Source organism: Oncorhynchus tshawytscha, linkage group LG15 (assembly GCF_018296145.1).
Source record: "Oncorhynchus tshawytscha isolate Ot180627B linkage group LG15, Otsh_v2.0, whole genome shotgun sequence".
Lineage (NCBI taxonomy): Eukaryota > Metazoa > Chordata > Actinopteri > Salmoniformes > Salmonidae > Oncorhynchus > Oncorhynchus tshawytscha.
In genome coordinates, this window is record NC_056443.1 from 405,405 (window position 1) to 417,904 (window position 12,500).

A 12,500-nucleotide genomic window follows, 5' to 3' on the forward strand; every position below is an offset into this window, starting at 1 on the left:
GTGTGTGTGTGTGTGAGTATGCACCAGTGTGTGTGTGTGTGTGAGTATGCACCAGTGTGTGTGTGTGTGTGTGTGAGTATGCACGTGTGTGTGTGTGTGTGTGAGTATGCACCAGTGTGTGTGTGTGTGAGTATGCACCAGTGTGTGTGTGTGAGTATGCACCAGTGTGTGTGTGTGAGTATGCACCAGTGTGTGTGTGTGTGTGTGTGTGTGTGTGAGTATGCCCAGTGTGTGTGTGAGTATGTGTGTGTGTGAGTATGCACCAGTGTGTGTGAGTATGCGCCAGTGTGTGTGTGAGTATGTGTGTGTGTGAGTATGCACCAGTGTGTGTGTGTGTGAGTATGCGCCAGTGTGTGTGTGTATGCGCCAGTGTGTGTGTGTGTGTATGCGCCAGTGTGTGTTTGTGTGTGTGTGAGTATGCGCCAGTGTGTGTGTGTGTATGCGCCACTGTGTGTGTGTGTGTGTGTGTGTGTGTGTGTATGCGCCTGTGTGTGTGTGTGAGTATGCGCCTGTGTGTGTGTGTGAGTATGTGCCTGTGTGTGTGTGTGTGTGTGTGTATGCGCCACTGTGTGTGTGTGTGAGTATGCGCCAGTGTGTGTGTGTGTGTGAGTATGCGCCAGTGTGTGTGTGTGTGTGTGAGTATGCGCCAGTGTGTGTGTGTGTGTGTGAGTATGCGCCTGTGTGTGTGTGTGTGTGTGTGAGTATGCGCCACTGTGTGTGTGAGTATGCGCCACTGTGTGTGTGAGTATGCGCCACTGTGTGTGTGAGTATGCACCACTGTGTGTGTGTGTGAGAGTATGCGCCACTGTGTGTGTGAGTATGCACCACTGTGTGTGTGTGTGAGTATGCACCACTGTGTGTGTGTTTGTGTGTGTGTGTGTGTGTGTGTGTGTGAGTATGCACCACTGTGTGTGTGTGTCTGTGCTCTGGGTGTTGATGGAGATTTGGTCTCCCCGGGCCGAACACACTCTATTGGAATTGACATGCTGTCACCTTTAATCAATGTTCCCAATGTCCCCATCCCCCTGTGTGTGTGTGTGTGTGTGTGTGTGTGTGTGTGTGTGTGTGTGTGTGTGTGTGTGTGTGTGTGTGTGTGTGTGTGTGTGTGTGTGTGTGTGTGTGTGTGAGAAAAAGGGAATTTCTGAATGTAATGTCTCTTAGTCTGCCAGGACATTCTAAATGACCTCCCATTCCAGTCTATACCAGTACTGCTGCAAGCCCTTCCAGACTCACGTTTCTTCTCTTCACACTCTGCAGTGTTTTTAACTTTGTTCGTTATTAGTTAGTTAATTTTCATATTTCTTTGCACATTTGTATATAATGCCGGTTGTGGTTTTAGTAAAACCGTCAGTCTACTCTTCAGTACCTCAAGGGGTTTGGCTGTGACATCAGCAAGGCACAGTTCACCCTTAGGCTTTGGTTCAGCTATCTCTTACCATTTGTCACTACTGACTATTCATGCTTCACTAGCATAGCATGATTATCCCATGTTAAACACCATGCCATGTGGACCTTAGGTTAGGTTAGATTACTCGTTGGTTATTACTGCATTGTTGGAACTAGAAGCACAAGCATTTGTGTGTAACCATGTGTGTGACAAATAAGATTTGATTTGAACACTGTTATTGTCTTTTTGAACACTATTATTGTCCTTCTGAACACTGTTGTCCTTTTGAACACTGTTATTGTCATTTTGAACACTGTTGTTGTCCTCCTTTTGGACACTGTTGTTGTCCTCCTTTTGGACACTGTTGTTGTCCTCCTTTTGGAACACTGTTATTGTCTTTTTGGAAGACTGTTATTGTCTTTTTGGAACACTGTTATTGTCCTTTTGGAAGACTGTTATTATCCTTTTGGAACACTGTTGTTGTCCTTTTGGAAGACTGTTATTGTCCTTTTGGAACACGGTTGTTGTCCTCATTTTGGAAGACTGTTGTTGTCCTCATTTTGGAACACGGTTGTTGTCCTCATTTTGGAAGACTATTGTTGTCCTCATTTTGGAAGACTATTGTTGTCCTCATTTTGGAACACTGTTATTGTCATTTTGGAACACTGTTATTGTCATTTTGGAACACTGTTATTGTCATTTTGGAACACTGTTATTGTCCTTTTGGAACACTGTTATTGTCCTTTTGGAACACTGTTATTGTCCTTTTGGAAGACTGTTATTGTCCTTTTGGAAGACTGTTATTGTCCTTTTGGAAGACTGTTATTGTCCTTTTGGAAGACTGTCGTCGTCGTCCTTTTGGAAGACTGTCGTCGTCGTCCTTTTGGAAGACTGTCGTCGTCGTCCTTTTGGAAGACTGTCGTCGTCGTCCTTTTGGAAGACTGTCGTCGTCGTCCTTTTGGGAGACTGTCGTCGTCGTCGTCCTTTTGGGAGACTGTCGTCGTCGTCGTCCTTTTGGGAGACTGTCGTCGTCCTTTTGGAAGACTGTCGTCGTCGTCCTTTTGGAAGACTGTCGTCGTCCTTTTGGAAGACTGTCGTCGTCCTTTTGGAAGACTGTCGTCGTCCTTTTGGAAGACTGTCGTCGTCCTTTTGGAAGACTGTCGTCGTCCTTTTGGAAGACTGTCGTCGTCCTTTTGGAAGACTGTCGTCGTCGTCGTCCTTTTGGAAGACTGTCGTTGTCCATATAGAACAGTTTCCCTTTTCAGGAGTAGAGGACTGATGATTTGCTGTCTCTGCTTTTTGGAGCCGGACACAGGGAGCTCGGAAACCCTAACTCCTCTCGCTCTCTCACGTCTCTGTGTCCAAGCAGCAACAGCAGTCACATACCTGCGTTCAAGTGGAACAAACAGGAATGGTCGGTTGCGCACGGAAGGTCATCCACCTAGGGCACAGCGGGGGAGAATGTTTATGTGGGCGAGCACCATGTGGAAGGCCACTTCTGCATAGTCGTTGTGAATGCAGCGCTGTGATTGGCATTCTGTGTGTGTTCTCTCCTCCTGTTCCCTTGCCACTGCGGCGGCGTGACGTGGGCCAACGTGTCAGAGGTCACTTGGCCTGAATCGTCATGAACGACTCCCAAACCCCCGCCACCACGGTGACAGTTGCCACGGTAATGAACAGTGACACGCTAATCTGTGTCACTCGGATTGGTCCTGCAGGTTTGATTAAAAGCCCGGACATGTCATTACCCTCTGCTGAAGCCCCACTGCATTGTGGGTATTGAATCCATTAATATCTAAGGGAGGGATGGAGAAAAAGAGGGAAAAAGACCAGTGGAAGTTTGTGAAGTGTGGCCATGTTTGGGTCTTAATTAACTCCTGGTCAGTCGAATCCACAAAATTATTTAACAAAAAATATATCCCTTCCCTTTATTTGGCACCACAAAGAAGCAATTGAATGTAATTGGGTGGTTTGACCCAGTCTTTTGTCTCCAGGTGGGCAGGGCACCCGCCAAGGCTCGCTTGTTGTATAATAAATATTTGTTCCCAATGATTCAAGGTAGCAGGCAGTAAGCCAATTCACTAGCACGACTCATTGCAGTAGTGAAATGGGCCTGTAAATGTCTTACGCTGCATACGTCAGATGTAATTGGTTAATGCTAGCATGCCGAAAAAGGCCTATAGAATGCTGGGTGTAATTAGCCTACCATGCTAACATGCTGACCACACCGCGCATCACGTTACATGCGCCAGCATTGAGAAATAAATGTACACATACATGTTATTCAGTCATTTCATCCAAACTGATCGCGCACGTCAATGAGCGTCTGCATAGCCAAGCGCTAAAATAGAACTTGGTTTTAACACTTGAGGTGCATGCAAGTATCATCTCTCCCACCTGCTCATTGGTTTTTAGGATCATATACCCACGTGGGTGATTGAAAGATGAACTGAGTTCCGCACTCCAGTCTAGTTGGTGGTGGTAATGCACCTTAAAGTTGGTTGCCAACCGCCATATAAAGTCCAAAGAAGAAGAAGAAGCCTGAAGGAAGAGAGATTACTGGAAACTAACTAGGTTTCCTCTTTTATCAGTGGATTACATGTCAGAGTAGAGAACATGTGACTTAAAATGGGTCAAAATTCTACAAAGACCCAGAAAAAAAATACCTTATGCATTTAATTCAAAATAACAACCCAATGTTTATATCTCAGGACAAATTAACTAGCAACAAAGCTAGCTAGCTAAATGGCTGTGAATGTTTCATGTGTTTCGACCTGTCCCCAAATTAATATAGTTGGTTGAGAGTTGATTTTGATATTTTAACCTGCGTGTCCGGATCGCATCTGGTGTGGATGGACAAAATCGACATGTGCACGATGGCTCACGCAGACTCACGCCCGTGCCTGGTCTAGTCAGCATGTAACACTGCTCAGAGGGGGAGAGGGAGGCAGAGAGAGACCTTGTGAAGGTAATTAGCTGATGATACCACACAGTTAAACAATTAGCCAGCTGGTAAAAGCTGGTGACAAGCGGTACCAGAGCGCGAAGTCTGGGATCAAAAGGCTCCTGACCAGCTTCAAGCCATAAGGCTGCCTCGTCTGGGACCAGAATGCTCCTGACCAGGTTCAAGCCATAAGGCTGCCTCGTCTGGGACCAGAATGCTCCTGACCAGGTTCAAGCCATAAGGCTGCCTAGTCTGGGACCAGAATGCTCCTGAACAGGTTTGAGCCAAGCCATCTGGGACCAGAATGCTCCTGAGGCTGCTGCCTAGTCTGGGACCAGAATGCTCCTGAACAGGTCCAAGCCATAAGGCTGCCTAGTCTGGGACCAGAATGCTCCTGAACAGGTTCAAGCCATAAGGCTGCCTAGTCTGGGACCAGAATGCTCCTGAACAGGTTCAAGCCATAAGGCTGCCTAGTCTGGGACCAGAATGCTCCTGAACAGGTTCAAGCCATAAGGCTGCCTAGTCTGGGACCAGAATGCTCCTGAACAGGTTCAAGCCATAAGGCTGCCTAGTCTGGGACCAGAATGCTCCTGAACAGGTTCAAGCCATAAGGCTGCCTAGTCTGGGACCAGAATGCTCCTGAACAGGTTCAAGCCATAAGGCTGCCTAGTCTGGGACCAGAATGCTCCTGAACAGGCTGCCTAGTCTGGGACCAGAATGCTCAACAGGTTCAAGCTAAGGCTGCCTAGTCTGGGACCAGAATGCTCCTGAACAGGTTCAAGCCATAAGGCTGCCTAGTCTGGGACCAGAATGCTCCTGAACAGGTTCAAGCCATAAGGCTGCCTAGTCTGGGACCAGAATGCTCCTGAACAGGTCCAAGCCATAAGGCTGCCTAGTCTGGGACCAGAATGCTCCTGAACAGGTCCAAGCCATAAGGCTGCCTAGTCTGGGACCAGAATGCTCCTGAACAGGTCCAAGCCATAAGGCTGCCTAGTCTGGGACCAGAATGCTCCTGAACAGGTCCAAGCCATAAGGCTGCCTAGTCTGGGACCAGAATGCTCCTGAACAGGTCCAAGCCATAAGGCTGCCTCGTCTGGGACCAGAATGCTCCTGAACAGGTTCAAGCCATAAGGCTGCCTAGTCTGGGACCAGAATGCTCCTGACCAGGTTCAAGCCATAAGGCTGCCTAGTCTGGGACCAGAATGCTCCTGAACAGGTTCAAGCCATAAGGCTGCCTAGTCTGGGACCAGAATGCTCCTGAACAGGTTCAAGCCATAAGGCTGCCTAGTCTGGGACCAGAATGCTCCTGAACAGGTTCAAGCCATAAGGCTGCCTAGTCTGGGACCAGAATGCTCCTGAACAGGTTCAAGCCATAAGGCTGCCTAGTCTGGGACCAGAATGCTCCTGAACAGGTTCAAGCCATAAGGCTGCCTAGTCTGGGACCAGAATGCTCCTGAACAGGTCCAAGCCATAAGGCTGCCTAGTCTGGGACCAGAATGCTCCTGAACAGGTCCAAGCCATAAGGCTGCCTAGTCTGGGACCAGAATGCTCCTGAACAGGTTCAAGCCATAAGGCTGCCTAGTCTGGGACCAGAATGCTCCTGAACAGGTTCAAGCCATAAGGCTGCCTAGTCTGGGACCAGAATGCTCCTGAACAGGTTCAAGCCATAAGGCTGCCTAGTCTGGGACCAGAATGCTCCTGAACAGGTTCAAGCCATAAAGCTGCTTTATTTCATTCTTATTTTTTGCACTGACTCTCTTACACAGGTTCGATGTACACTCACTGGACTCTAACCACACACTCACACATACTACACTGACACTCCAACACACACAAACACACAACGTGCACACACATACATATTGATGCCACAAACACACACACACATTCACACTCTTCACATGCTGCTGCTACTCGCTGTTTATTATCTATGCATAATAACTTTTAGCGAACATAGTAATATCGACCATGTACCCCTGGACATTGACTCGGTGCTGGTACCCTGTGTATTTTGCCAAGTTATCGTTACTCATTGTATTTATTCCCCGTGTTATTACTTTTTCAAAATAAATCTCTCTGCATTGTTGGAAGGGCCTTTAAGCATGTCACTGTTAGTCTACACCTGTTGTTTGCAAAGCAAATGACAAATCAAATTTGGTTTGAAATCGCTACACTATATAAAAACCACAAACTTGTTCGTTTTTTTTTATTACCTCCAAGTAAACACAACAGCCTGCGGTGGAAATGAACGGAGTAGAACCAGATGTGTTGTGGTGTTACACAAGGAAAGGAGACTTTAGTTGTTGTGAAGTTGTGTTCCACTTGTTCTCCCTGGCAGTGGGGTTCAGTGACCCCATCAGCAGGAGCCTCAGAACATCAGCTGGTGGAGAGATGAATAGGGAGCTCTTGTTATCCTGTCCCTCACACGCGTGTGTGTGGCTGTTGACATGCGCGCATGTGTGTGTTTTCGTGTGTGTTTGTGCGTCCATAGCGTCGACCATAGTGTTTGATTTGTGGCCCCAAGCGGAACACTCTTCCCTTAATGAGCCTCCTGCCCTCCCGACAGAGGGCCAACCTTGGAGAGGAGCTGACCTGGTTTCCACACCAAAAACACTCTAGAGGATGGTGAAGAGAGGGAGAGAGGTTGTCCCACAGGGGATTGGTGTTGCTGTTAGATAACAGACCCATGTTTCTCCGGTCTAGGGGTTGTTTGTTCTAGACCGTATTTCCCTTTGTCATCAAAACAGGCCCTGAATCAAGTAATGGGGGTCATTTAGGAGTGTAAATGAAGTGTTCTGTTGGAGTTGGCAGTGATTAAAGTAGTAGTTTGATGTCTGGTTTGGGTTTGTTTTGAGTATGTTAGATGTTTGATCATGTGCCGTATAATAAGGAACTGGCATGCTTAGCTGGAGGTTTAGACATGAGAAATGTCCTTTTTGCTGTGGTCTTCAGTCAGACATGGGGACTGTATATTATTTCATTTGTCCTACAAGTAGATCCCCAATTTAACGAGAAAGACCTCATATTAATGATATCATTATATTACACATAAGAACAGGGAGTGTTCTGTCATTCTTCACCCTAATCATGTGACCTTCCCCCCCCTCAGATCTGGGCCAACTATGAGGAGAAGAAGGTGGAGGAGGTGGTGCACGTGATGGAGGAGAAAGAGCGCACAGCCAACTACAGAGCTGTATATGTCACAGAGATCACGGACACCATGCACTTCTACACCCAGGACGTGGAGACAGGTGTGTGTGTGTGTGTGTGTGTGTGTGTGTGTGTGTGCGAGAGACACGGGACTAGTTGGAGGCTGACTTCATGGATGACGGGCAGCTCTGCCCCACAGCCCAGAGGGTCTCTCTCTGCTCTCACATGTATCTCCCTTCTGCATCCTCCACCTTCCTGCAGAGAAACACACCAACCTTCCGCTTGTTTTTACTACTGAAAGACTGGAATAAATCACCAGATGATTCTGTCATTCCCCAGTGGAGGGAGGGAACGTTTGAGACAGAATAAATAACAATCCCAGGTGTTTTGGCGGGTCTGCACCCGCCATCACCCTCCTCCCCTCGCTCTCCGTGTGTGATGCATTATGGGTCGGTGTAAGGAGAGGTCCATAGTTTAGCCCTCTGAGCTTAAAGAGGTGATCTAGTGTACAGCATCTACTGTTGCTGTTGTACTAATGGCCATCATTGTTCTCTCTGTGGGCTGCCAAGGTTGTGTGTGTGTTTGTCTGCATGTTTGTGTTTCTGTCTGTGTCTGTTTGCATTCTGTGTGTGTTGTGAGCGACAGTGTGTTTATGTAGGCCTGTTAGCCCGAGCCCAGTGAAGCAGCACTATGGCCAGCCACTCATGTAATTACTACTAACCCATCCAACCCCCTGCCATCGACAGAGAGAACCAACCCTCACATTTTATATCATTATCATTCTTCTAGCTGACCCAAACTCAACCCCCTCCACTCATCCACAGCCCAAAGGCATTAGACATCTACAATGTTAAGGAACGTCTTTCTTTTAGGCTCTCCTTTAAAAATAAACATTCTTACCGTTAATATTCTTACCAATGTTTTCTACAAACACTCTGTCTGAGTAATGTGTTCAGACACAACATAGCTGGAATGGTTGTGTGTGGCGTCTCATGCATAGCCCTGTGTCTAACAACATGCTGGTTAGTGTGTACACTACACACTACAGCCGTAGAGGAGTCTGCCAAAGGCTGGCTCCAGCGCCTATCCCCTTTTGGCTCCTTGAATAGGACGGGAGGCTGTGATTCAATGTGACTGTGTACATGGTCCCATGCCTCGTGGGAACGAGGAGTTGGTTGGACAGAGCAGGGGTTAATGAGCGTGTTGCATCATCACACAGACACAAAGACACTTTGCTTTAATTGGTTCAATCATTCTCTTTCTCTCTCGGTCATTCACTCAATCACGCATTCACTAGTGTGTGTTCCATAACGAGGTGTGGGTGGGTGGGGATCTCACTCCCCCTCCTGTTCATGGGGCGGCAGGTAGCCTCGTGGTTAGAGCTTTGGGCCAGTAACCGAAAGGTTGCTGGATCGAATCCCCGAGCCGAGAAGGTAAAGATCTGTCGTTCTGCCCCTGAACAAGGCAGTTAACCCACTGTTCCCCTGAACAAGGCAGTTAACCCACTGTTCCCCTGAACAAGGCAGTTAACCCACTGTTCCCCTGAACAAGGCAGTTAACCCACTGTTCCCTGAACAAGGCAGTTAACCCACTGTTCCCTGAACAAGGCAGTTAACCCACTGTTCCCTGAACAAGGCAGTTAACCCATTGTTCCCCTGAACAAGGCAGTTAACCCACTGTTCCCCTGAACAAGGCAGTTAACCCACTGTTCCCCTGAACAAGGCAGTTAACCCACTGTTCCCCTGAACAAGGCAGTTAACCCACTGTTCCCTGGGTGCAGAAGACGTGGATATCCATTAAGGCACCGCTCTGATTCAGAGGGGTTGGGGTCAATGCTGAAGACTTATTTCAGTTGAAGGCATTCTGACTAGTGCCACTGGACTTTGGCAGAGGCCATGAAATTGACTTTCGTCGTCACTTTATTCATCTTAATGCGATAATGAATTAATTTGCATTCATTTAGAGCCAATCTGAGCCCTGCGTCGCCGTGAGCGTGACAATCCTATCACGTTGGAGCGTGGCAGCCTTTGGCACCCGACATAACCCCTCACTAATACCACGTACGTACACACCACCCACCCAGGAGATGTTCAGGTGTTGGAGCATGATCAGAACAGATCTCCTCCTGCTGATCCTCCTCCATGTAGCTGCATATATCCCCCACGTCCCCGGAGGAAGTTGTGTAGAGCGCTGATGATGTGCCATGTAACCTATGTGATCACCGTGACGACTAGTGTGATTGACAGGAAACACACTGGCACAGACAGGGTTGATTAGCCTGATAACAGTGGGAAACGTGGAAAGCACATGTGAAGAACCAGAACAGGATAGAGACACACGTTTGGTTTAGGAAACGTAGCTAAAGCTGCAGCTCGGCTGGTAGTACTGCAGTCTTCGCGTTCAAGCACAGTTTTAGTCATCTTTTATTTGATTTTTTTCATGATTTCAGATGAACCAGCAATGTGGGGCCTTTTTTTAGTTTTTAATTGGCCGATGTTTCCCACCGAGAGAGTTATGTGCTCGTTAGGAAAAACACGATTGTTATTTTCAGCAGGCAGGCAAATATGACCAGAATCACCCCCTGTGACCCTCTCCCTCCCTCACTCTCTCCCTCCAACCCTCACTCTCCTTATCTTATCCTCTTCTTCTTTCTCTCTCTCTCTCTCTCTCCCTCCCACATTAAGGCCCAAAGCCCCTTGAAGAGCACTTCAAAGCCCAGGCCCAGTAAATTCTTACAAGCCGAGTGCTTTGCAATTTCATGACATGTTTTTTCAGAGACGGCAGAATTTATAATGTAGGGGGAGGGGGGTGATTTTAGAAATACTATGAAGATTGGTTTTTGATAATGACATAGCTTTCTGTGTTGTGGTTAAGTTGGTCCTAAGGCGCACGGCACCGACAAATTGGCGTCAGGCAGTAGGTTTCCCCCTAACCAGTCTGTATTCCCACCTTTCTCAGAGAGCAGGGATCTCCCTAACCAGTCTGTATTCCCACCTTTCTCAGAGAGCAGGGATCTCCCTAACCAGTCTGTATTCCCACCTTTCTCAGAGAGCAGGGATCTCCCTAACCAGTCTGTATTCCCACCTTTCTCAGAGAGCAGGGATCTCCCTAACCAGTCTGTATTCCCACCTTTCTCAGAGAGCAGGGATCTCCCTAACCAGTCTGTATTCCCACCTTTCTCAGAAAGCAGGGATCTCCCTAAATGTGCAGCCCCCAATGCCACGCCGTACGCTATTATGGAAATAGATTCTGACACGTATAGGATGCTGTGAATTCATCACCCGCAAATAGATGTTCTCGCTCCCAAAATTGTTTCCATACTGTAGCAGAATTCTGTACGAGGCAAACAGGTTGACCACAACAGACAGCAATCTACCTGAGAGAGAGTTTTGACCTTGTCTCTCCCCACCTTACCTGCTCCTCTCTCTCTCCCTCCCTGTCTCTCCCTCACTCCTCTCTCTCACGCTTAAGTGTTTTAAGATCAGAGGTGAGAGGTCAGACAAGTTTCAATTTTTTGGCAGCTGTCGTCATGACTCCATTTACTGTCTGGATAAAAATAGGCAGCTGGGGCGAAGACTCCTTGACCGACCTTGAGGCGCTGGGCGAGCCGTTCGGGACATCGGAGTAAATCCAAAGGGAATCAATCCGGCGTGTTTCACCCTCCTCTTTTTTCAAAGGGGTTGAAGACACACTGTTATAAAGTGTAAATAAAACTCCTAGTTGTCTTTAGTTCCCATTGTGCTCGGTTCTGTTCATACTCTGCCTGTGGTCACTGTGTCTCACGTACCAAGAGAAGATAGTAGGCTGTGTTTTCATCTTCTCTTAAGCTCCCTGATGTCTCTTAATGGTCCCTAAACGGTGAAGCAAAGTGCACAGTAATATCGGTCGGTTGCGACAGTTTTGCTTGTGAGAAAACATTTTATTAGTCAGATTTAATTACCGAAAGAGTGTGTGTGTGTAAACGTGTGGTAGAATTTGTTGGAAAAGGAATGTTCCGGTCTGGGGAAATGTTACAGATATCATTCAATTTTTCATCTCCCTATCCCTTTCTCCTCTCTCTCCCTCTCCCTATCCCTTTCTCCTCTCTCTCCCTCTTCCTATCCCTCTCTCCTCTCTCTCCTTCTCCCTATCCCTCTCTCCTCTCTCTCCCTCTTCCTATCCCTCTCTCCTCTTTCTCCCTCTTCCTATCCCTCTCTCCTCTCTCTCCCTCTTCCTATCCCTCTCTCCTCTTTCTCCCTCTTCCTATCCCTCTCTCCTCTTTCTCCCTCTTCCTATCCCTCTCCCTATCCCTCTCTCCCTCTTCCTATCCCTTTGTCCTCTCTCTCTCCCTCTTCCTATCCCTTTCTCCTCTCTCTCCTCTTCCTATCCCTCTCCTCTCTCTCCTCCTTCCCTATCCCTCTCTCCTCTCTCTCCCTCTTCCTATCCCTCTCTCCTCTCTCCCTCTTCCTATCCCTCTCTCCTCTTTCTCCTCTTCCTATCCCTCTCTCCTCTTTCTCCTCTTCCTATCCCTCTCCCTATCCCTCTCTCCCTCTTCCTATCCCTTTGTCCTCTCTCTCCCTCTTCCTATCCCTATCCCTCTCTCCCTCTCCCCTCTCCCTATCCCTCTCTCTCTCTCTCCTCTCCTCCCCTCTTCCTATCCCTTTCTCCTCTCCTCTCTCCTATCCCTCTCTCCCTCTCTCTCCCTCTTCCTATCCCTCTCTCCTCTCTCCCCTCTTCCTATCCCTCTCTCCTCTCTCTCCCTCTTCCTATCCCTCTCTCCTCTCTCTCCCTCTCCCTATCCCTCTCTCTCCTCTCTTCCCTCTCCCTCTCTCCTATCCCTCTCCCTCTCTCCTCCCCTCTCTATCCCTCTCCTCTCTCTCTATCCCTCTCTCCTCTCTCTCCCCTCTCCCTATCCCTCTCCTCTCTCTCCCTCTCCTATCCCTCTCCTCTCTCTCCCTCTCCCTATCCCTTTCTCCTCTCTCTCCCTCTCCCTATCCCTTTCTCCTCTCTCTCCCTCTTCCTATCCCTCTCTCCTCTCTC

General features: G+C 48.1%; 1 protein-coding gene across 1 annotated transcript in view; it reads left to right on the forward strand.

The window, feature by feature from the left end:
* snd1 (staphylococcal nuclease and tudor domain containing 1) overlaps nucleotides 1-12,500 on the forward strand; it is a gene marked incomplete at its 5' end in the record, with an annotated part of 285,561 nt that overhangs the window by 190,734 nt on the left and 82,327 nt on the right. The window contains 1 exon segment of the mRNA XM_042297858.1: nucleotides 7,441-7,582. Coding sequence (XP_042153792.1) covers nucleotides 7,441-7,582 — 142 coding nt within the window.